This window comes from Panulirus ornatus, chromosome 9, assembly GCF_036320965.1.
Source record: "Panulirus ornatus isolate Po-2019 chromosome 9, ASM3632096v1, whole genome shotgun sequence".
Classification (NCBI taxonomy): Eukaryota; Metazoa; Arthropoda; class Malacostraca; order Decapoda; family Palinuridae; genus Panulirus; species Panulirus ornatus.
In genome coordinates this window covers 4,905,804-4,933,162 of record NC_092232.1, presented here as the reverse complement: position 1 = coordinate 4,933,162, position 27,359 = coordinate 4,905,804, and the positions used below count along the sequence as shown (strand labels likewise).

The 27,359-nt window shown below is 38.9% G+C and overlaps 1 protein-coding gene across 3 annotated transcripts in view; it reads right to left on the bottom strand.

Moving 5' to 3' along the window:
* Window positions 1–27,359, bottom strand: part of LOC139750178 (kelch domain-containing protein 1-like) — a 47,850-nt gene that overhangs the window by 11,275 nt on the left and 9,216 nt on the right. For 2 of the 3 annotated variants that reach the window (XM_071664565.1, XM_071664566.1), the window contains exons 3-8: window positions 26,146–26,234; window positions 24,223–24,373; window positions 18,506–18,633; window positions 16,489–16,660; window positions 12,309–12,427; window positions 3,655–3,815 (exon numbers count right to left, since the gene is read on the bottom strand). In XM_071664565.1, the coding sequence (XP_071520666.1) occupies window positions 3,655–3,815; window positions 12,309–12,427; window positions 16,489–16,660; window positions 18,506–18,633; window positions 24,223–24,373; window positions 26,146–26,234 (820 nt within the window). The remainder of the gene's footprint in view (window positions 1–3,654; window positions 3,816–12,308; window positions 12,428–16,488; window positions 16,661–18,505; window positions 18,634–24,222; window positions 24,374–26,145; window positions 26,235–27,359) is intronic. The other variant, XM_071664564.1, reaches the window with a different exon arrangement.

Below are 27,359 nucleotides of genomic sequence, written 5' to 3'. Positions count from 1 at the left end.
ACGAAAGAAATGGCCCAACCCACCCCCATACACATGTATGTACATACGTCCACACATGCAAATATACATACCTACACAGCTTTCCATGGTTTACCCCAGACGCTTCACATGCCTTGATTCAATCCAGTGACAGCACGTCAACCCCGGTATACCACATCGCTCCAATTCACTCTATTCCTTGCCCTCCTTTCACCCTCCTGCATGTTCAGGCCCCGATCACACAAAATCTTTTTCACTCCATCTTTCCACCTCCAATTTGGTCTCCCTCTTCTCCTCGTTCCCTCCACCTCCGACACATATATCCTCTTGGTCAATCTTTCCTCACTCATTCTCTCCATGTGCCCAAACCATTTCAAAACACCCTCTTCTGCTCTCTCAACCACGCTCTTTTTATTTCCACACATCTCTCTTACCCTTACGTTACTTACTCGATCAAACCACCTCACACAACACATTGTCCTCAAACATCTCATTTCCAGCACATCCATCCTCCTGCGCACAACTCTATCCATAGCCCACGCCTCGCAACCATACAACATTGTTGGAACCACTATTCCTTCAAACATACCCATTTTTGCTTTCCGAGATAATGTTCTCGACTTCCACACATTCTTCAAGGCTCCCAGAATTTTCGCCCCCTCCCCCACCCTATGATCCACTTCCGATTCCATGGTTCCATCCGCTGCCAGATCCACTCCCAGATATCTAAAACACTTCACTTCCTCCAGTTTTTCTCCATTCAAACTCACCTCCCAATTGACTTGACCCTCAACCCTACTGTACCTAATAACCTTGCTCTTATTCACATTTACTCTTAACTTTCTTCTTTCACACACTTTACCAAACTCAGTCACCAGCTTCTGCAGTTTCTCACATGAATCAGCCACCAGCGCTGTATCATCAGCGAACAACAACTGACTCACTTCCCAAGCTCTCTCATCCCCAACAGACTTCATACTTGCCCCTCTTTCCAAAACTCTTGCATTCACCTCCCTAACAACCCCATCCATAAACAAATTAAACAACCATGGAGACATCACACACCCCTGCCGCAAACCTACATTCACTGAGAACCAATCACTTTCCTCTCTTCCTACACGTACACATGCCTTACATCCTCGATAAAAACTTCACTGCTTCTAACAACTTGCCACCCACACCATATATTTTTAATACCTTCCACAGAGCATCTCTATCAACTCTATCATATGCCTTCTCCAGATCCATAAATGCTACATACAAATCCATTTGCTTTTCTAAGTATTTCTCACATACATTCTTCAAAGCAAACACCTGAGCCACACATCCTCTACCACTTCTGAAACCACACTGCTCTTCCCCAATCTGATGCTCTGTACATGCCTTCACCCTCTAAATCAATACCCTCCCATATAATTTACCAGGAATACTCAACAAACTTATACCTCTGTAATTTGAGCACTCACTCTTATCCCCTTTGCCTTTGTACAATGGCACTATGCACGCATTCCGCCAATCCTCAGGCACCTCACCATGAGTCATACATACATTAAATAACCTTACCAACCAGTCAACAATACAGTCACCCCCTTTTTTAATAAATTCCACTGCAATACCATCCAAACCTGCTGCCTTGCCGGCTTTCATCTTCCGCAAAGCTTTTACTACCTCTTCTCTGTTTACCAAATCATTTTCCCTAACCCTCTCACTTTGCACACCACCTCGACCAAAACACCCTATATCTGCCACTCTATCATCAAACACATTCAACAAACCTTCAAAATACTCACTCCATCTCCTTCTCACATCACCACTACTTGTTATCACCTCCCCATTTGCGCCCTTCACTGAAGTTCCCATTTGGTCCCTTGTCTTACGCACTTTATTTACCTCCTTCCAGAACGTCTTTTTATTCTCCCTAAAATTTAATGATACTCTCTCACCCCAACTCTCATTTGCCCTTTTTTTCACCTCTTGCACCTTTCTCTTGACCTCCTGTCTCTTTCTTTTATACATCTCCCACTCAATTGCATTTTTTCCCTGCAAAAATCGTCCAAATGCCTCTCTCTTCTCTTTCACTAATACTCTTACTTCTTCATCCCACCACTCACTACCCTTTCTAATCAACCCACCTCCCACTCTTCTCATGCCACAAGCATCTTTTGCGCAATCCATCACTGATTCCCTAAATACATCCCATTCCTCCCCCACTCCCCTTACTTCCATTGTCCTCACCTTTTTCCATTCTGTACTCAGTCTCTCCTGGTACTTCCTCACACAAGTCTCCTTCCCAAGCTCACTTACTCTCACCACCCTCTTCACCCCAACATTCACTCTTCTTTTCTGAAAACCCATACAAATCTTCACCTTAGCCTCCACAAGATAATGATCAGACATCCCTCCAGTTGCACCTCTCAGCACATTAACATCCAAAAGTCTCTCTTTCGCGCGCCTGTCAATTAACACGTAATCCAATAACGCTCTCTGGCCATCTCTCCTACTTACATAAGTATACTTATGTATATCTCGCTTTTTAAACCAGGTATTCCCAATCATCAGTCCTTTTTCAGCACATAAATCTACAAGCTCTTCACCATTTCCATTTACAACACTGAACACCCCATGTATACCAATTATTCCCTCAACTGCCACATTACTCACCTTTGTAGAATCCTGGCACAGCAATGCCATCACAAAAATGAAATGTTTTATGGGGGTTTTAGATAGAGAAGTAGGAGGAAGTTTGGTTTTTAAGTGTTAAACTTCACTTTGTTACATCTATGCACGAATAATTATAGTCAATCTTCTTTAACTAAGTTTGGTTTTTAAGTGTTAAACTTCACTTTGTTACATCTATGCACGAATAATTATAGTCAATCTTCTTTAACTACACTTTGCGATTTCTAAACATAGATTTTTCTGCTTGACAAAAGATGAAAGGGTTATATCATACAAAAGGCAAAATAAACAACTTGATTATGAACATGATAATATAACAGAGGTTTTCATTTGAAGCATAGTTGAGGTGGCATCACTACCAATCATGGTGCATCTTTAATCATATGAGAGCTTAGTTTACTTCATGACTGCTGGATGAAATTTTCAGATAAACATTTTCAGGTCACATGGATTAAGTTCTTTACCCAGGACTTGCTTGGCTGACACTAGGTACTAAGTTTTCCAATTCACAATACAGTTCTACTAAAAGTCAACAGTTGATCTCTTTGGGGGATAGCAACTTGACACATGACAGTACAATTACAATGTTTCAAGTATTCCAATAAAGAAAACTAACAAAATAACACTTCAAAATTGTAAACTATGCTTTTACAAAGCCTTTTACAAGCCAGTCACCTGTTACAGTACAAATTCTTCCATTAACCTCCAGTTATGTTTTGACAGTTTCTAAATAAAGACTTATGAATACATGCATAAGCTCCTGCTCTTTTCCATGACCATGATTAAGTACCACAAATTTAGTAAAAACAGCATTCTCTAATTAGTAATCTGTAGTTATGTTTATAAGTATTACGGTTAAGAGTATAACTTAAATAATAAAGCAAAATGCATTCCTCTGGGTTTTACAGCAATTTCTCACACAAATCACATAGATCTCACGATATTCTTGGCGGCACTTACCTTCTTCACTTCAAATAATGATAAAAAGATACATACCTTTGGTTGAGAAGAATCAAGAAGATTATTTTTCATTCCACCATAAAAGGTCACTTCACCTGGGAAGGCAGTAGCTGAGGCGTGCCAGAGTACAGGTCCTACATGGTCATTAGGTGAGTGATGCCACTTTCCATTTTTGACATCTAACACCCAGATGTCCTCTGCATCAAAAATTGTACCAAATTGAAGGAATTTGCAAGAAAATTTAGATCAGATATCAAACTATCACACTAGCACAAAAGAATCATGTGTAGTTTAAAGATGAGGCAGTAACATCAGGAAAAGTAATAAGAAAGGTCATGGAAATGTAGGGAGAAAAAAAAAAAAATCTTTCAGACTTCAAACATTGCAATGTTGCAGGAATGGATCAAGAGAGTTGATTTTTCAGGAGGATTATGATGAGGTATGATTTTCCAAGCATCTTTTACAAAAAGTTTACAAAGATGCTGGTTAAACATGTGATCAGTCACAAGGAACAAAGAAAAATAAAACTGGTACTACAGAGGTGATCACTGAATACATGAAAAATATATGCTGGTGGAGGAGCAAAACTGCTTCAATGGAGAAGTCTGGTCAGTGGTAGAATGTTAGTTCCAATCCTGGAGCAAACTAGACTACAATTCCACCACTTTAAGAGAGATTTGGAGATGTACCACATGAGCAACACCCAAAAAGTGTGCCATAACTGCATTCCCCACTTACCTGCAACATCATTACCTACTCACGTTCATATTTAAAAATTAAACAGCTCTTGCTTTGTGGTCATCATCAACTGCAGAGGGGAAGCAAGACAGAAAACAATTCCTAAGGAGTAACCATCCACAATAAAAACAATATTTACAATGTGGCTGATTTCACCAAATGTAGAAGGGTCACTCTCATGACCTCCCATAAATGACCATCTCCATAAAACAAAAGGCAAAACAACATGCAGACCATTTATACTTATAGATTCTTAAAATGCTATAAAAGGATGACAAACAACACCTAAGTAAAATGCTCAGTATTGCTATCAAGATCAAAATAAATCTTGAACTGTTTGAAGCAGTAACACACAAGTGAGTGTTTACATACAGGAAAACTAAATTCTTTAAAATACACATTGTAATCAATTCATTTATATCTTTGATGCATGTCCCCTCTGGAAACTACTTCAAGAGGAGAGCATGGCAAAAGAGCCTCCATAACAGGTGAACTCCAGTATAACTTCTTAGCCTTTAGTGCCTCACCCTTAACACAACTATCAATGAAATATCTTACTCAGACAAATTCATCAGGAACCACCCACTTTCCTGATACAATAAACACTATCCAAGCATATTACAAATGTCAAGTAAGCAATAAATTTTGGTGTATATTTGAGAATGGTGTTTCATTTGATCAATAAATAGGCCTTTTGGCATACATTCATTGCTCCAATAGAACATGAAAGAGCAATCTCCCAAACATGAGTGTGAATACACCACTTTTGAAAAAGTAGGGGAAACAGAGATGACAAAATATTGTACATATATACACATGTACATATTCATACTTGCCTTCATCCATTCCGGCACCACCACACCCTGCTGGAAACAGCATTGCCATTCCGTGTCAGCGAGGTAGTGCCAAGAAAACACACATAAAAGGCAACATTCACTCAAACTGTCTCTTGCTGTCATGTATAATGCACTGAGACCACAGTTCCCTATCCACATCCATGCTCCACAGACCCTTCCATGGTTTAACCCAGAAATTTCATATGCACTAGTTCAGTTCACTGACAGCACATTGACCCCAGTAAACAACATGGTTCTAATTTACTCTATCCCTTGCATGCCTCTCACTCTCCTGCATGTTCAGGCCCTGATTGCTCAAAATCTTTCACACTCCATCCTTCCACCTTCAATTTGGTCTCCCGCTTCTCCTTGTTCTCTCCACCTATGGTAAATAAATCCTCTTTGTTAACCTTTCCTCACTCATTCGTTCCATATGTCCAAACCACTTCAACACACCCTCTTCTGCCTTTTCTACTACAATCTTTTTATTACAACACATATCTCTGACCCTTTCATTACTTAATCAAACCACATCACACCACATACTGTCCTTAAACATTTCATTTCCAACACATCCACCCTCCCCTGTAATCATAAAATATTGTTGAAAATACTATTCCTTCAAACTTACCTATTTTTCTCTCCGAGATAATGTTCTCTCTTTCCATACATTCTTAATCATTCCCAGAACATTTGTCTCCTCCCCCACCCTATGACTCACTTCCGTTTCCATGGTTCCACTCATTCCATATGTCCAAACCAATTCAACACACCCTCTTCTGCTTTTTCAACCACAATCTTTTTATTACAATACATATCTCTCACCCTTCATTACTTACTCAAACCACATCACACCACATATTGTTCTTAAATATTTCATTTCCAACACATCCACCCTCCTCTGTACAATCCTATCTACAGCCCATGCCTCATAATTTTGAAATATTGTTGGAAATAATATTCCTTCAAACATACCTATTTTTTCTCTCCGAGATAAAGTTCTCTCTTTCCATACATTCTTATTCACTCCCAGAACATTCGCCTCGTCCCCCACCCTATGACTCACTTCCGCTTCCATGGTTCCACTCACTGCCAAGTCCACTCCCAGGCATCTAAAGCACTTAACTTACTCCAATTTTTCTCCATTCAAACTTACCTCCGAACTAACTTGTCTCTCAACCCTGCTGAACCTAATAAACATGCTCTTATTCACATTTACTCTCAAATTTCTCTTTTCACACACTTTTCCAAACTCGGTCACCAACTTCTGCATTTTCTCACTTGAATCAGCCACCAGTGCTGTATCATCAGTGAACAACTGACTTGCTTCCCAGGCCCTCTCATCCCGAATAGACTGCTTACTCACCCCTCTCTCAAAACTCTTGCATTTACCTCCCTAACCACCCTATCCAAAAACAAATTAAACAACCATTGCAGACATTGCACACCCCTGCCACAGACCGATCTTCACTTAGAACCAATCACCCTCCTCTCGTCTTACTTCATGCCTTAAACCTTGATAAAAACTTCTCTGCTTCTAGCAGCTTACCTTGCACACCATATATTCTTAAGACCTTCCACAAAGCATCTCTATCAACACTACCATATGCCTTCTTCAGATCCACAAATGCTACATACAAATCAATCTGTTTTTCTAAGTGTTTCTCACATATTCTTCAAAGTAAACACCCTGATCTACACATCCTCTACCACTTCTAGAAGCACACTGCTCTTCCCCAATCTGATGCTCTGTACATGACTTCACCCTCTCAATCAATACCCTACCACACAATTTTCCAGGAATACTCAATAAACTTACGCCCTGTAGTTTGACACTCACCTTTATCCCCTTTGCCTTTGTAGAATGGCACTATACGTGCATACTGCCAATCCTCAGGCACTTCATCATGATCCATACATACAATGAATATCCTTACCAACCGATCAACAACACAGGCAAGGCTTTCACCACCTCTTCCTCTCTTTACCAAACCACTCTTCCTGACTCTCTCACTTCATACACCACCCCAATCAAAACACCCTATATCTGCCACTCTATCATCAAACACATTCAACAAGCCTTCAAAATACTCACTCCCTCTTCACTTCATCAATTTTTGTTATCACTTCCCCCCTTGCCCCCTTCACAGATGTTCCCAACTGTTCTCTTGTCTTACACATACTATTTACCTCCTTCCAAAACATCTTTTCATTCTCCCTAAAGTTTAATGATACTCTCTCACCCCAACCCTCATTTGCCCTCTTTTTCAACCCTTGCACCTTCCTCTTGACCTCCTGCCACTTTCTCTTATACATCTCCCAGTCATCTGCACTCCCTCCTTGCAAGTGTCATACAAACATCTCCCTTTTCTCTTTCTCTAACAATATTACTTCTTCATCCCACCACTCACTACCCTTTTTAATCTGCCCACCTCCCACCTTTCCCCTGCCATATGCATTCCTTGCACATGCCATCATTGCTTCCCAAAATGCATCCAATTCCTCACCCGCTCCCCTCATGTCATTTGCTCTCACCTTTTGCCATTCTACACGCAATCTCTCCTGGTACTTCCTCACACAAGTCTCCTTTTCAAGCTCACTTACTCTCACCAATCTCTTCTCCCCAACATTCTCTCTCTATTTTTTGAAAATCTCTACAAATCTTCGCCTTCACCTCCACAAGAAAGTCATCACACATTCCATCAACAGCCCCTCTCAGCATATTAACATCCAAAAGTCTCTCTTTTACATGCCTATCAATTAACATGTAATCTAACAATGCCCTTTGACCATCTCTCCTACTCACATATGTATACTTGGGTATACCTCTCTTTTTAAACCAGGTATTTCCAATCACCAGTCTTTTTTCAGCACACAAATCCACAAGCTCTTCATCATTTCCATTCACAACACTGAATACCCCAAGTACACCAATTATACCCTTAACTGCCACGTTACTCACCTTGCATTTAAATCACCCATCTCTAATACCAGGTATCGTGCACCAAAACTGCTGACACACTCACTCAGCTGCCCCCAAAATAACTGCTTCTCATGACCAGGTGCAAAAGCTCCAATAATCGCCCATCTCTCCATCCACTTTCAGTTCTACCCACAACAATCTAGCATTTACTTCCTTACACTCCATCAAACCTTCCCACTACTGCTTCATGTTTAGTGCTAGTCCTTCCTTAGTTCTTGTTCTCTCACCAACCCCTGACTTTACCCCTAAGATGTTTCCAAACCATTCTTCCTCTTAACCCTTGATCTTTGTTTCACTCGGAGCCAGAACATCCAGGTTTCTTACCTCAATCATACTAGCTATCTCTCCTTTCATCTCATCTTGGTTATATCCACACATTCAGGCACCCCAATTCTGAGCCTTCGAGGAGGATGAGAACTCCCCGTTTGACTCCTTCTTCTGCTTCCTCTTTTAGAAATTGAAATACAAGAAATATATGTCAATGATCTGATAACAATATAGGGGTTCTAGCTAAGAAACAGTAGCCATTCATCTTTCTATCCTGGGCAATGGAGGAGAAAAAGGAGTTTATGAATGATACAGCCTCCTAGCTTACAAGTAGTCTGAAGGAGGTATATTTCTTTTTTCCCCAAGTGACTGACATGGCAAGATACAACAAGTGGTCTGAAGGAGGTATATTTTTTTTTCCCCTAGTGAGTGACATGATACAACACGTGGTCTGAAGAAGGTATATTTCTTTTTTTTTCCCTAGTGACTGACATGGCATGACTAAAACATGCCCCAATCAAGGTCATTCTCAGGTGAAAGAAAACAGAAAAAAAGAAAGAAATTAATCAGGGTTCTGCAAGTGTCTGTAAACCCAACTCTTGGAGGAAGAAAAGTTATACGAAAAAGGAAAGACAAAAGAAGGAAGAGAATTCCATATCTTAGCTGTTCTAGGGAAGGAAGCAGCACCATAACAGTCATACTCTAAGTGACTAGTTTCCACACAGAAACTGTGGGATGCAGTTGTCAAACACGAGCCCAAATCTTAGGGGTGAGGACACATGCAAACAGCTCACAAGAACAAAGGCCAAAATAACACCTATAGAATAGAAAGAAAACAGCAACATCATGGTGTATGAAATGGGAAAGTTGAAGCGAGGTAATACCAAGAAAACTCATGATGGCAGGCTCCTGATTCCAATTTAGTTAAAACAAAGGAAGACAATGAGCCATTCCAGATGTGTGAGCAGTAATCCATACTCGGGTGAATAAAACTCATGGAGCTGTAAAATAATTGCACACAAGAAATATATATTTGCATGTGTGGACATGTATGTATATACATGTGTATATGGGTGGGTTGGGCCATTCTTTCGTCTGTTTCCCTACGCTACCTCGCAAACGCGGGAGACAGCGACAAAGCAAAATAAATAAATAAATAAGAAATATAATTATGATACCTACACAACACTCTTGGCTTTTGGGAAGCAGACTTTGTGATGTTGATTATGTGAGGTTTCCAAGACAATGGAGGGTATGTTTACACCTAACATGTTTATATTAATGGATTTTGATACCATAACATCAAGAATCAAAGCTGTATATTCAATTAAGGAGAACTGTAGTGCCTATGACTATTTTGATCTTGTTTATCATAAACTAATGGATATACTTTTGATTTTTGACTGAAGTAAGGAGACTGTGAGCACTCTACCTTACTAGAATCTCTTCAAGGCACTAAAGGAAAAATTCACGTGTTGGTGAAGTGTTTGGTTTTCTTTAAAGTATATAAAGGTGATCAAAATGATTACTAGAGCACAGACCCTCTTATTCAGACAGAATTTTATGCCACATGACTGCTACCTCCTCATCCTCAGAATACTGCATTCTATAGACAATGATATAGACAAGGAATTTCATCTTTCTATGCATTTAGAAAACTGGTGATTCACAAATCTAACAAAATACCTGTACTAAACAATGTAACCATATTGATGCACTTATAAGCACAGTTTTTTTTATCAAACTTGTTTGCCATTTCCTGAGTAAGTAAGATAGCACCTGAGACAAAGAACAGCTTCATTCACTCACATCAGCCCTCTAGCTGTCACGTTAATGCTCTGAAATCAAATCATCATTCCATAACCAAGCATCACAGATCTCTCCTGACTGCTTTGCATGACCTGGTTCAGGTCCACTAATAGGATGTCATCCCTGTACGCCACATGGCTCCAGTTCACGCTACCCTGTGAATGCCTTACACGCTACAGCGTGTTCAAGCCTCGAGCACAAAAAAATCTTTTTCACCATCTCTCCATTTCTCATTCAGTCTCTCCCTTCTCCTTATCCTCTCTGCTTCTGACACATATAGCTTCCATTTGGTAAATCATCTTCAGCTCTATCAACAATGCTCTTCTCATAACCATATCTCTCTCTTTCATTTCTTACTTGATCTACTGTCCTCACATCTCAACATTGTCCTTAAACATTTCATTTCAAACACATTCACCCTCTTCCAGACATTTTCATCTAGAACCTAAGCCCAGCATCTGTGCAACACCAAAAAAAAGCTCATCTTTGCCCTCACAGATAGATACTTTTCTTTCTGCACATTCTTCAATGTGCCTAAGATCTTTGGTACCTCATCCACCCAACAGCTTACTTCAGACTCCTTGGTTCAATCACTGCTATATCTGTTCACAGGCATCTTACCTAACACATTTCACTTCCTCCAAATTTGCTCTATTCAAACTTTCATCCCAACTAACCCATATCTTTACACTGCTAAACCTAACAGCTTTGCATCTATGCACATTCATTATCAACTTTCTCCTTTTAAACAACCTCCAAAACTCAGAAACCATCTTCTGCAGTTTCTCACTCAAATCTAACATCAACATAGCGTCATCAAAAATCAGTAATTCATTCACCCCCAAGCACCCCCTTCCCTACTCTCCCCCAAATGAAAGACTGCAGACCTATCTTTCTCCTCACCTGTGAAGCAGACCAACTTTCAACCAGAACCATTCACCCTTCTCTCAACTTACGAACACAAATGCCTTACTCTCTTGATAAAAATTTAACACTGCTTCAAGTAGCTTTCCTCTAACAATCTACGCTTAAAACACCTTCCACAAGACATCTGGATTGTGAAATTATATAATCTAATGTTAAATATATGAATGTAATAATTAGCATATGCAAAGTGAATTTATCTTGTTGATGAAAATCTATGTAAAAATACAGGAAATAGATTTTTTCATACATATTTGCCATTTCCCACATTAGTGAGGTTACTAGGACACTATGTTAAAGGAAAGTTCTCAATACAAATAACCCCTTCCCTTTACCCATGGCAAAATGGTAAAAGCAACAGATCAAAATAGTCGGCTGGAGCATTAGGCAAGAGCATTGGTAGAAACATTAGGTACAAGTAGTGGTTAGGAACATTGGGCAGGAGCTTTAGGTAGCAGCACTAGGTTGGAACATTAGCAAGGAAAATTAGGCAGACACATTAGACTGAAGTAGTTGGAGCCTCTGGAAACACTGCACGAGAGTTGCTCTCTGGCAGTGGTCTGATAAGGGTGAGGCACTAAAGACTAAGAAGCTGCAATGGAGCTCATCACTTAAGGAGACTTTTGCTGTGGCCAATCACTTGTAGGAGTTTCTGGAGGGAGCAGGCATCAGAGATATAGACATATATAGATAAATTTTGATTGGAACTGATTAATTACCTACCAATGTACTGAGTAGCCTTTTTCCTATGATTCTCATGCAAGGTTATTTAGCCAGTGGTCTGAAGAGTTAATCTAGTATTTGTTTAACAAGAAAATGGGAAAGTTATTGCTTTACGAACAATGATTTGATAAATCGAATACCATACTGACGCATGTGATAAGATAGTGAACTAAATGAGAATTAAATTCAGTTAACATAATGAAAATATACAATCATGCAGTTAAATATTAGTAGCATTAGCTGCACCAAAGTCACAGAAAAGAGCAGACCAAAATACAGTTCAGAGCAAATTTCAGACATCTACGAAATGAAAAGCTCACATATTTAATCATACAATCATTGCTTTGGAAATATAAAGTCTTATAGTACCAAGGATACAGAGTGTGAGAAACAAATCTATATTTTCATACTTAAAACTTGCTGCGTTGTATTAAAGCCACCATACATAACAGCTTTATTTTCAGATACAAAGTTAAAAGTGTGCCATGATCGACCCTCAGGAGCTTCTTGTATCTCACCATCAGTCAAACTGGAAAAAAGAAAACATTTCTGTAAGGGCAAATATGGGCATGTTCGAAGGTATATAGTATTAAGAACAATAATATATTGATGCATGGCATGGGCTATAGATAATGCTATGCTGAGGAGGGTGGATGCACAGGAAATGAAACATTTGAGGACAATATGTGGTGCGAGGTGGTATGATCAAGAAAGTAATGAAAGGGTGAAGGAGAGGTGTAATGAAAAGTGTGTGGCTGAAAGAGCTGCAGATGGTGTGCTGAAACTGTTTGGACACAGAGAGAGAATGAGAAGAAAGGTGACAAACTGAATATTTGTGCTAGAAGGAGAACCAAGTTGCAGATGGAAGGATAGAGTGAAAAAGATTTTGTTAGATAGGTGCCTAAACATGTAGGAGGGTGAAAACAGTGCAAGAGATACAGTAAACTAGAACAATGCAGTATGCAGGGGTCCATGTACTATCAATTAACTGAACCATAGCATGTGAAGATCCTGGATAAACCATGGAAAGTTCTGTAGGGTCTGGTTATGGATAGGGAGCTGTGGTTTTGGTGCATTACACATGACAGCTAGAGAATGGATATAAGTGGATGCAGCCTCTTTTGTCTGTTCCTGATGCTACTCATGTGGGAAAAGGCAATCAAGTATGAAAAGATAAGAGTAAGTGTTTGTTTGTTTGTGTGTGTGTGTGTGTGTGTGTGTGTGTGTGTGTGTGTGTGTGTGTGTGTGTGTGTGTGTGTGTGTGTTCATCACTCATAAGTTTCAACACTTTTAAATCAACTGGCACCAAACCAAGTGATACTGGAGAACATGGGGTTTCCACTTTTCTTGATTAATGAGCAAGAAATGTAACAGTAATGCAGGCTGACATGAGGAAGGTCATAGGGTAAGAGGGGGGGAGGGGGGTTGGACTGTCCGTCCAAAGTGTAAATATTCCTTAAGTGTTTCCATATTTCCTGATCAACTAACACCAAATCTGACAGTAATATAGGATGACACAAAGGTAAGAAATGTCAAATATGTCCTAGTCTCGGCTTCTACATAGAAGCTTGTGATTGGCTGTAGAGTTGAATGGTGCTGATAAGTCAAATCACAACTCTGCATATCTAATAAACAATGCCAATATTCAGCATTTGGCAGAAGTACAACATAGGAACATTAGGTGATAGCACTGAGTACTAGTTATAGGCTGAGCCATTAGGTAGTAGTAGTCAGTAGGAACATTTGGTAGAAGCCTCTGAAAACACTGCATTAGAGTTGTCCCTCTGCCAGTAGCCTTGGGGTAGTTCCCAAAGGGAACAGGTGCATGTCATAGAAAGATAAATAGACTGCTAATTTTTAGGAGACAACAGTCAATATGGATACATTAACCATGCCAAATTATTCACTTTTACATAGCATTAATAAAACTGTATCTCAATTAATCTAATGGGAGCATATTTGCATAAAAATTTACATGACTGAGCAAATTTTAGTAAATGATTCTCTCAGTGACTCTTTTGCAGGAATCTTTGAAATCTTTTCAATCTTCAATACTCATTTTAAAAATAAAACATCTTTAATTCAATCAAGGCATGGAATTTACTCCCATAAGTCTGCTGTTGTTATCCAAAATATTACATAAATCATTATATATGCAGAGCTGTAATTTGACCCATCACCACACATCATCTTTATATTTATTTATTTTTTTTGCTTTGTCGCTGTCTCCCGCGTTTGCGAGGTAGCGCAAGGAAACAGATGAAAGAAATGGCCCAACCCACCCCCATACACATGTATATACACACACGTCCACACACGCAAATATACATGCCTATACATCTTAATGTACACATATATTTTACACACACAGACAAATACATATACACCCATGCACACAATTCACACTGTCTGCCTTTATTCATTCCCACCGCCACCTCGCCACACATGGAATACCATCCCCCTCCCCCCTCATCTGTGCGGGGTAGCGCTAGGAAAAGACAACAAAGGCCTCATTTGTTCATACTCAGTCCCTAGCTGTCATGCAATAATGCCCGAAACCACAGCTCCCTTTCCACATCCAGGCCCCACACAGCTTTCCATGGTTTACCCCAGACGCTTCACATACCCTGATTCAATCCACTGACAGCCCGTCAACCCTGGTATACCACATCGATCCAATTCACTCTATTCCTTGCTCGCCTTTCACACTCCAGCATGTTCAGGCCCCGATCACTCAAAATCTTTTTCACTCCATCTTTCCACCTCCAATTTGGTCTCCCACTTCTCCTCGTTCCCTCCACCTCCGACACATATATCCTCTTGGTCAATCTTTCCTCACTCATTCTCTCCATGTGCCCAAACCATTTCAAAACACCCTCTTCTGCTCTCTCAACCACGCTCTTTTTATTTCCACACATCTCTCTTACCCTTACATTACTTAATCGATCAAACCACCTCACACCACACATTGTCCTCAAACATCTCATTTCCAGCACATCCATCCTCCTGCGCACAACTCTATCCATAGCCCACGCCTCGCAACCATACAACATTGTTGGAACCACTATTCCTTCAAACATACCCATTTTTGCTTTCCGAGATAATGTTCTCGACTTCCACACATTCTTCAAGGCTCCCAGGATTTTCGCCCCCTCCCCCACCCTATGATCCACTTCCGCTTCCATGGTTCCATCCGCTGCCAGATCCACTCCCAGATACCTAAAACACTTTACTTCCTCCAGTTTTTCTCCATTCAAACTTACCTCCCAATTGACTTGACCCTCAACCCTACTGTACCTAATAACCTTGCTCTTATTCACATTTACTCTTAACTTTCTTCTTTCACACACTTTACCAAACTCAGTCACCAGCTTCCGCAGTTTCTCACATGAATCAGCCACCAGCGCTGTATCATCAGCGAACAACAACTGACTCACTTCCCAAGCTCTCTCATCCATAACAGACTTCATTTTTGTCCCTCTTTCCAAAACTCTTGCATTCACCTCCCTAACAACCCCATCCATAAACAAATTAAACAACCATGGAGACATCACACACCCCTGCCGCAAACCTACATTCACTGAGAACCAATCACTTTCCTCTCTTCCTACACGTACACATGCCTTACATCCTCGATGTAACCAACCATAAACCACTGTGTAGAAGACATTGCTTATGTGAAAGAAGTACAACTTGACACAGTGATACAGGCTGATATGTGGAAGGTTATGGAGGGTTGATCTCCCATCTAACGTGCATGTGTCCCTTATGTTTCCCCGTTTCTTAATCAATAAGCACAAAATCTGACGGTGATACAGGAGGAAATGAAGGTCATGGGAGCAGGGCTTTTGGAACCCCAAATCAAATTTCATAGGGGGGTGGGTTTTTGTAGGCCCCAAACTCCTTTTAGTCACCTTTTAAGAAATTTTCCATGTTTCTTGATCAATCAGCACTAAACATGACCATGACATACGATAACTTAAGGAAAGTCATGGGTGGGAAGGTGGAGATCCCTTCTAACATGCATTTGTTTCTTGCATGTTCCTACATTTCTTGATCAATCAGCACTAAACTTGACACTTCGATTCAGGATGATAAAAGGATATTTGGTGTGTGTGTGTGTGTGTGTGTGTGTGTGTGTGTGTGTGTGTGTGTATCTGAACTCACCATCTAACTTTATACCTGGGGTCTGCACAGTCAAATTATATTACTGTACAACATGCTTCTTATTTCTTGACCAATTAGCACAAAACAAATGACAATCATACAGAATGACATAAAGAGTGCCATAAACAGTAAGGATACCAGTTAATCAACTTTATTTTTCTGTGACCATTTTTTAATGAAAAGTCAGCTTTGGTGAGGTTGTTTCACTGAAAGTACAGTCTAATCAAAGAATTTCTCACTTCAAAGGAGTCCATCACTTCCCTGCTATCAGAAATAGCATAGACCTGGAGCTGTGGATGCTCCTGGAAAAGGGGTCATTGGGCACTTATTAATAAATACGCATGATAATGTAAAATTAAGTACAACCCAGTATCTGATGTTTTTACTGCTTTATCACACGTACAGTTTGAACATATGACTCACTTGCCACTCCATGTCAAGTTAATAAGATCCAGGCAGTGTAGATCATTCATTCTAACTTCTTTAAAACGTCCACCAAAAATGTATACTCTGTCACCAGTTACATCTGCTGTGTGGGCTGCTCGAGGGGATGGCTTTGGGCCACGTGTTTCTGGCCACACCCACCTTTTAGATTCTGTAGAAGAATATGATTATCATGAAGCAGCTGTATGACCTAATTTCCTCTTTTTAGATTAAAAAATTTCAGTACCTGTTTATGCATACACTATCAGAATGTGCATGTAAAAAAATATCTAGCTGTGCATGCCTATCAGATTGAGAAAGTAACGTATTGATTATATTACTACTTTATTCTTTATTTTTCAAGAAAGTGATATATATCATCTACGATTTTTCATACATATTCGCCATTTCCTGCATCAGCGAGATAAGCATTGAGAACAGAGGAGCGAACCTAAAGGGGAAAAGCCTTACTAGGCCCCCTTCTCTGTTCCTTCTTTTGGAAAAGTAAAAACTAGAGGGGAGGATTTCCAGCCTCCCTGCTGGAACCCACAAACCCATACTTAGACACACAGACACCCTGATGGAATATTTCAAAGCATGCAAGATGGACTTAAAAATCTGGGAAACCACCATCATGGACAGACCCACATGAGGAGGTCTTTGTCATAAAGTAATCCATGTATTCAAAGAATAAAGCAAGATCCATACAGAACAAGCAAGCATGCTATAAAATGAGTATTTCAGTCTCTCATTCCAACTAAGACTATATCTGGAGATTAAATTTTTTTTTTTTCACCTCATCTGAAAAACCATTCAACAAGAGAGTTGCAGATATTTCCTAAATTTATCTGTTGAAATGACAGGAAAGTTAATCACCAGCAAATACATACTGTCTATGCATGGATGTCCATTATACATTAACAGAATTGAGATGCATGAAAAAAGATCATTACACATTTCAGATAAAGTGTATGAAAAGTAATGTGCACAACACAACACTAAAAGAGGGCTAGACACGAGCTGAACAGACCTCATGACAGTAAAAATTAAGCTCTGAGAAAAGATCATTACATATTTCAGATAAAGTGCATGAAAAGAAATGTGCACAACATAAGATGAAAAGAGGGCTAGACAGGGGCTTAACAGATCTCGTGACAATAAAAATTAGGCCAATAACTTTCTGTTTTCTTGCACTAGGTATAAAAGTCAGAAAGCAACTGACTTCGTGCAAAGCATTTTATAAGCCATAACTTTGAAGAATTACGTAGTTAAAAATATGTGGTTTGCCATATTCCTGGCTATCATGATTGATTACAAAATGATGTATGGCTCTACAGTGAAGAGAAATTCTATGGCTGCAAGACAACTCTACAACCTTGTATCTGCTGACAGTCAAGGAGAGTTAAAGTTGGAAGAGGAGGAATAACAGTTTGTAAAATAAAATGCTTCATTAGATGAAATGATCGCCACAAATCAGATATTCCAAAATGAGGTTGATATGTGATGGCATCTTGATACTGAGTGGATAAAATGATGGCCACAAATCAGATATTCCAAAATGAGGTTGATATGTGATGGCATCTGGATACTGAGTGGATAGCTGCTGCGACTGAGGTGTGCACAATGTATGCCCAGGCTGTGGAGAACTAAGTATGGTAAGGAGATACAATGTAAGGAAACTGTTTAAAAAGAATGTGTGTTAAAAATGGAAATACCAAATCTTGTGGAAATTAGTGGCAGAGCATTGAATAAATGACCCTGAATATCAAACTACCTATCTATTACCATTACTCCAAGTTAATGGGGTAGATAAGGTCCATATTCTGCCACTGCAACATAACTTACACACACACATCTTCAACCTGTACCTAGTGTATCAGTGTGAAACATAGCCTGCCATACTTATGAAACTGATTCTTACTTTTTCACTTTTAAACATTAAGTTGATTCATCAATGGCATCACCTGAAAAAAAGGCATTGTAAACGATATAAGCCTGGTTTTTAGCTATAACTTACCTATGTCATAATAAACCAGTTGATCTAACCAGCCACTAGGAAATACATTGTCACGTACAAAATTAACCTTGACACCACACATCGGATGTAATTCTCTGGATGGACCAAAACCTCCAAACACATAAAACCTGAAATTCATATAACGGATAATGCTTGTGAGTAAGCCTCAGTGGGGAAAATATTGAAGATAGTTAAACAATTTAACTTGGCTTCATATTATTGCTACATAGTTGACAAATCTACATTCACCAACCTTATTTCACAAAGAAAACTAATCTCTGATTTGCATTCTTTTCATTTATCTTAAATATATGTCACTTTCCATATTTCATGCAAGATAGAACAAGCATGATCTTTCTCAACTATAATGATCATATAATCCATACACACTCTCAAAATAAAGCCCAAAGACAAAATAAAAAATGTCTGTAATGATGCTTTCTATGGTGGCTGAGTTCTTTTTTTTTCTTTCAAACTATTCGCCATTTCCTGTGTTAGTGAGGTAGCATTAAGAACAGAGGACTGGGCCTTTGAGGGAATATCCTCACCTGGCCCCTTTCCCTGCTCCTTCTTTTGGAAAATTAAAAAAATAAAAAAAACCAGGGGAGGATTTCCAGCCCCCCGCTCCCTCCCCTTTTAGTCGCCATCTACAACACGCAGGGAATATGTGGGAAGTATTCTTTCTCCCCTATCCCCAGGGGATAGGCTGAGTTGTTATGGTTAAAACAGTTGCCTCAGATTACCATCAAAATGAACCATAATTTTCAGTATTGGATAGCCATCACTACAGGCCCCACTTATAGCATTTTTTTATCTCATGTGTAAGAACCTTTAGATCTTAAAATCAATAGGGACCTTTCTTGTCATACGGGACATACTCATGCTAGGTTTAAATGAAATTTACCATGATGAATTACTATGTGATGTTATCTCAAAATCAACTTAAAGAGTGCAAAAGTGACATTGACCTTTGAACTTCTGGCCTCAAAATCAATAGTGCTCTTTATTTTTTCTACAGTATATTCACACCCAAGTTTTCATAAAATTTGAAAACAGGTTATGCTATCATCCTATGCAAACTACAATGGGAACAGAGACATCATTTGTGCAATTTCTAGGAAGCAAAGACATGTATATAACTGATGCATACAGATTTAGGAAATACTGTATATTTATTCATAAATATGCAGTATTTCCTAAATCTGTATACGTCAGTTATATACGTGTCTTTGCTACCTAGGAATTGCACAAATGATGTCTCTGATGTATACAGATTTAGGAAATACTGTATATAAATAATAAAACATATATTACTGGAAATTATAACATGTTTGCATAAAAAGCACATGTACTGTATAGAATATGCCATGTGAAAGGTTACGTCATACATTTGGAAGATATATAACTGAAACATGCTACACTGGGGGCACACTAAATATCTAGAGTAGCTTCATTTAATGAGTTAGTCATTCTTGGTTACATAAGAGCATTTCTGATGTCACAAGCTAAAAACAGCATTCAGAATAATATTCTTTATCATGTGACATACACACAATGATACAGTTCAAATATACTATATACCAATGTAAATAAAGATAAATACATGTAAATATGTGCAAATATATATATATATGTGAATATGGAAATAATGACAAATAGTGAATTTACATCACGAGGCTCAAACCTGAACTCTGCCCCTCCTCCCTTCTTCTACTGAGAGGTTTATGACCTAATTTCAGCACCCAACACACCTATACAAATAATGTTAGTTTACTTTTTTGTTCATATCCTTGACTTTTAAATGCATTTCTATTTCCACCATTGCACCACCACTGTGCAATTTACACTTTAACTTCAGTGCTATACAACAGCCATATAAGGTTAGTTCTCTTGTTTGAATATATCCCTTACCTTTACGTATATATTGTTTTCTGTCCACTTAGTTAACAACTTTCTGCGAGTCACATGAATTTAAGGGTTAATTCTGCTAAGTCAGCTCATGAAGAATTCACATAGCTCAGTAATCTATCTCGGTCAGATGTTGTGGAATAAGTAAAATGTTCAGAAACAGGAATGCCTTGCTGGTTACATCTTCTCTAGCACCACTGCACTCTACCACTGGACAGGAAGAACCAGTTAAAACCAATCATTAAAATTCTTCTGGGTGCTGCAGGCCTTGTGATTACAATGCCAGATAACAGGTACAGTTGATGTTACATAGCCCTTCATAGCTCTGGGGTTTTCAGCTTGAAATGCTACCTCCCCTTTCACCTGGCTGCATGTGTTTGGGGAACTGCAGCTTAAACCAATCAGACTAGGGGCTGGGAGCCTTAACTTGCAACTTTAGCACCCGAAAAGATGCATGTAATACCACCATCATGTGTAAGCTGCATGATACCCTGGACCTTTTTCACTATCTTACATAACATTTGTAACTTCATGTAAATTCTTCCAGCTGATAACCATGATTATTCATCTAAGGAGTAAACTATACTCTGGAAGAGGGATCAGATTAACGATAAAATGCACAAGTATCTAAGACCCTTATTTTCTCTCTGTTGTTATGAATACTGAACACAGTTTAGAAAGCAAAATCAATAATCTTGGCTAATGCACCTCTTAATCACCTCTACCTAACCTCAAAAGTGATATACTTAAATCCTGTGTTCCCCTGAGAATTTTCATTATCCTTACAGACATAATGAAATGCCTACACTCACTCTAGAAGCTGTATCAATGAGATAGCAGAGTACACAAACTGTGCCAAGCCTCAGACAGTCTACTGTTTATAAAGAAGCTACTGAAAGGAGGTATGCAAATGTATTTTGGCAGTTAGAGGGACAAACTGAATTGCATTTTGCTGTGACACAATCAAAATACGCATGGCAAGTATAAATATTCCTTGAAATATCCTCACATTTTTCATCATTACATGAAAAGATTGATTTATATAAAATTGTAGATACTTTTCTTCAAACAATTTTTTTTTTTAATCTGTTGCAAATACTAAACATATATGTTGAAAGTGAAATGTCACAAGTCAGGGTATAGGTGTACATATATATATATATATATATATATAAGTATAAAAAAAAAAAAAAAATATATATATATATATATATATATATATATATATATATATATATATATATATATATATATATATTTTTTTTTTATTATACTTTGTCGCCGTCTCCCGCGTCTGCGAGGTAGCGCAAGGAAACAGACGAAAGAAATGGCCCAACCCCCCCCATACACATGCATATACACACGTCCACACACGCAAATAATACATACCTACACAGCCTTTCCATGGTTTACCCCAGACGCTTCACATGCCTTGCTTCAATCCACTGACAGCACGTCAACCCCGGTATACCACATCGACTCCAATTCACTCTATTTCTTGCCCTCCTTTCACCCTCCTGCATGTTCAGGCCCCGATCACACAAAATCCTTTTCACTCCATCTTTCCACCTCCAATTTGGTCTCCCTCTTCTCCTCGTTCCCTCCACCTCCGACACATATATCCTCTTGGTCAATCTCTCCTCACTCATTCTCTCCATGTGCCCAAACCACTTCAAAACACCCTCTTCTGCTCTCTCAACCACGCTCTTTCTATTTCCACACATCTCTCTTACCCTTACGTTACTTACTCGATCAAACCACCTCACACCACACATTGTCCTCAAACATCTCATTTCCAGCACATCCATCCTCCTGCGCACAACTCTATCCATAGCCCACGCCTTGCAACCATACAACATTGTTGGAACCACTATTCCCTCAAACATACCCATTTTTTGCTTTCCGAGATAATGTTCTCGACTTCCACACATTCTTCAAGGCCCCCAGAATTTTCGCCCCCTCCCCCACCCTATGATCCACTTCCGCTTCCATGGTTCCATCCGCTGCCAGATCCACTCCCAGATATCTAAAACACTTCACTTCCTCCAGTTTTTCTCCATTCAAACTCACCTCCCAATTGACTTGACCCTCACCCCTACCTGTACCTAATAACCTTGCTCTTATTCACATTTACTCTTAACTTTCTTCTTCCACACACTTTACCAAACTCAGTCACCAGCTTCTGCAGTTTCTCACATGAATCAGCCACCAGCGCTGTATCATCAGCGAACAACAACTGACTCACTTCCCAAGCTCTCTCATCCCCAACAGACTTCATACTTGCCCCTCTTTCCAAAACTCTTGTATATATATATATATATATATATATATATATATATATATATATATATATATATATATATATATATATACACATATATACACATGTATATATGGCTTTTGCAAGGTAAGATTCATCAGTGATATGCTTTTCTATCTTATTAATGTTTGGTCATTCTTTCTCGATTAATGACTACGGGGAATCCTATGTTGTGGCCCTTGATATATCAAAAGCTTTTAGACTGGGCGTGACATCTGGGTCTGGTCTTTGATCCAAGTAATACTCTTTGACTTTTCCTCATTACTATGTTCTCTTTCATCTAACTTCAACTCCGGCTGGTATACATCCATTATTGTTATGATTCAACCTCTCCCTCTTTTCTACAACAGTGGTGTCCCTCAAGGTTATTTTCCATTTCTTCCACCCTTTGGCCACAATTTCCTTTCTTGAACAGATAAACAAATGCACTAACAGTGTTGACTCAATATAGCACACCTTTACTGCATTCAATCTGGTCCATCTCTTGTTTAACCCATGTCTAATCTCATCATGAGTGCCTCTATAAACTCATATTCGAACAGGATTTCCCTTTGGGATAGATGCAACCTAGTAAGTTTAATGTATCTACAACCCAGTTTCTTCCCATTTCTATAAGCACTCCTCACAAGTTTCCCAACCCCTTTTAAAGCTCTGTAATTTCACTTTATATACTGGATGTACTTAGTATCACCATGTGTTCTTGTTCTATCTTAAGAATCCCCATACCAAGCAAACAGCTAACCCTGCCTCTATCAAACCTGGGGTTGTGATCAGTTGTTAAATATCCTTGTCTTCTCACCAGCTGTTCTGAGTATGCAAAGGAATGATTGTCCTTGTACTGAGTGCTGTTTCCACATCTGAAGAGGTTCTTCCTGTACAGAATTAATGGGACCAAGTCCAAAGCAGGCCTACATATCAACTCTTCCAATCTGAAATCAAAACTTGACCCATTTGCCCTATGCTGCAGTGTTGATTTTCTATCATTCTTCTATGAATAATATTCTGTTTTCTACTCCTGAGCAGCCATTGGCAACACAAGGTGGGCTCTTACGATGTTTCTTTCCTTACATCACTAAGCTCTGGAACTCCTTACCTTCTTCAGCCCTTTGCAACAAATTCAACCTGACCATTTTCAAAAGAAAGGTTTTCTATTTTCTCAAAAACTTTCAATATTAATTCTCCTCTTCTCTCCTTACTTCTCTATCTTTTCTGCCTCTATAGTTCTAATTTATAGCCTTGCCTAAAAGAGAACTTTTGGGTACAATTAGAGTTGTGGGAGGAGCAAATGTAGGAGTGATGGAAGGATAACTCAGGATATACAAGAGGAAAAGGGGTGCTTACAAAAATGTGAAGAAACTGTTGCTGAAGGAGATTCTACAACATGTATGCCACTGTACGTGCACTGTATAGTTCTTCTAAATGATCCCTCAATTTACTGCAGAAAAGAAAAAGTACCCACAATCTAAAAATTCAGTCTGACTTTTAGTACCTATTTTTGTAGATCCAGCAGGCAGCCTTGTCACAGGGAAATGGTGGAATACCCTCCGGAAAGAGCTGCTCCCAAGTTAGTGATGGCATGTGTAGGCGCCACAAAGAATTGGAACTATTTTCAAAGTCACCTGAGGGATTATTAGTCCAACCTAAAGGTAAAAAAGAAATTACAAGTATCAAACAGACTCACTGTTGCCTCAGCTCAGCTGTACAAGAATGCAAGTGTAATCATCACCTATCTAACCTCCCTCTGCTCTTCCCTGATTCTAAATAACCAATCAGTCCACCCTAATTATCTCATTAAAATACATTCTGAGGGTCAGCATTCAGAGACCACTTTGTGTTTCCATTATGATTCATCATGCTCTGTGTCATCCTAAATGCTAATCCCTTCTAAATCATAAATTTTCTTCATAAAAATTCAGTTTCTACCTTATCAGCACTCCCTACTGTACTCCAGTCTAAGGAAAACTTGCTTATACTCCTTGCTTTCAATTTGTCATCCCAGAATTCTGCCAATGTTCATAGTCATTTATGATGGTAAGCCCATCACTCAGTGACTTCAACAGTCTTCCGATATTTATACATACACAGTATTGTATATAATAACTAGATTAACAAAGAAAGTAATGTCATACAAACACTCAACAAAGCTAATTTTGTACTCAACTTTCTGTGTGATACAGGTTTAACTTACTCTTGCTCCAACCTGTATGCTCAGTATAACGTAATACAATTATATTCATTTGTATGACTATACTTTCAACATCTATAAATGCTGGATAATCTCTAATGTTCGTTTAAGTTCTCTGTGAAAGACCTGCAAGCACCTTTTTCCATCAAAAGATGATCAACAGATATACATGGATGAGGAATGATGGAAGAGAAGAGCAAAAGGCTTTGATTGTCTACATGGCAGTGGATGAAAGACTGAGATAGGCTGTGCTGGATGCTAGAGTCATGACAGGATTCTTTGGAGACTCTGACCATTTTGCAGTTTTTGTGGGGATAAGGATCAGGAAGATGCTGTAAAACCATTTATAGTGAAAGAAGAAAGTGTATTACATTGTGCTGTAGATATGGGGGGAAAAGAATTGGAAGAAGTGAGGGAACTTAAGTATCTGGAAGCTGTCTTGGGCAAGTGTGGTGATATGGAAGGAGAGATAAGGGAAAGAGCAGTACAGGGTAGAAGAGTCACTGGGTCTCATAATATAATAATGAAGGGTAGAGGTGTAAGTCTGAAAGTGATGAGAGGATTAAGGGACAACACAGTCCTCCCAACCCTAATCTCTGAAGCAAAAAATGGATGTGGAATGAGGCACAGAGGTCAAGTATCCTGGCTATGGAAATGAGTTATTTGAGAAGAGCATGTGGTGTGACTAGATGGAATGAAGAAAGAAATGAAAGGATGTATGAGAGATGTGATATGGCAAGGAATGCAAAGGGAGTGAATTGTGGAGTGACAGAATGGGAGAAACGTAATACTTTGAGATGGTTTGGGTACGTGGAAAGAATGCAAGGCTAAGAGTTTACAAAGAGATGGAAGATGACAGTACAATTAAAGGGGTTGGTGTTGGTGGACGACCACCTGTGACATATGTGAATAGGGTGAAGGAATACTGGAGGGAGAGAATCAGAGGAAGAATGCACAGAATGGCGTATGTGAGGGAGGCATGTAAGGAGAGGGATAAGTGGAGTCTCTATTGCCATGGCCACCCCTTGATGGGAGTTCCCAAAGGAAACAGGCATCAGTGATACACACAGATAGTAAAAGACTGTGTGCTGACATACTGTTTAAGCCAATGCTTCTCTCTCTCTAAATATTTTCTAATAAATGCAAATTCAAACATTAAAAAACGTCTTCTCAGTGAGTTTCCAGTTAGATTAAGCATGAATATGCAATACTGTATATAGACAGTACCTCCAAACAGATACATGTGATCATGATGAACTGCTGCACAAGATCCTGAAAGCTGGAGTGGTATATCCCCTCTGCTCATTTTCCGGGTCCTGAAGATAGTTAGGATAAGACTTTTGTTACATAAGACAGATCATTATATTAAATCTATTTCCTATACATAAATACTGCAACAGTATGTCATTCAATTTCTTAACTTAATCAAAACCAATGTCAAAACAGTACAAGGAATTTTGGAAATATTAACTCCTACTGTTCACCTCATTATAAAAGGGAATATCATCTCAGAATGGGAAATACATTTTACTATCACAAATTAATCAAAAACAAAATGGGTGAGCAAGGATAAATAAATGCATCTAAGCATAAAATCAAATGTCAAAGAACAGCTAATCAACCCCAAACTAGAAGGGATGAATTGAGTATGACAGTCTAAAAGAACCCAGTGCTTCATCATTTTCATAAGAAGAAAAAGAAAAGAAGAAGAAGAAGAAAAAAAAAAGAGAGAGAGTGAGAGAGAGAGAGAGAGAGAGAGAGAGAGAGAGAGAGAGAGAGAGAGAGAGAGAGAGAGAGAGAGAGAGTAGGAAGTGGAAGAAGAAGAAAAGGTGGAGGAGGAGAAAAGATGAAGATTAGTTGTAGCAGTAGCAGCAGATTGTGCATACAATCTGAGTCATATTAAAGAAAAAGTCATCATCCAACAAAATTATTCTGAAACAAACTTTGGAGCTGAGTTTCTGAAGTTTTGTTTGTAGAGGAATGTGAAAAAACTTGAGGTATACTTTTGATTAAAAAGAATAAAAACCACCTGCTCTAGTTCAGGGGTCCCAAAACTATGGAATTAAGGTCAGATACAGCTCATCAAAGATTATCAACCAACTACCCAGCCAAAGATTATCATGCAGTTCTTATAAGTGGCAAGGTAAAATTGGTGGCACAACAGGTTACCCCAACTTAATTCTCTGTGGTGATAGCAAAAGACAAGAATAAAAAATAGAGGGCATTAAGGCAATTCTTTTCATTAACAAAACAATACTTTTTATAAAAAAATATGCAAAGTATTTTTTCCGATGAAAAACCTTATATATCAAAACAATTGTATTCATGGCAACCATTTGAGACTTTTCTATTTCCCAAGAGAGATGTAGCTATTTATGGCACCCCATGAGTACCAACCCTGTGAACTGCAGCATATGGATGCTTACTTTTGCTGTGCATGA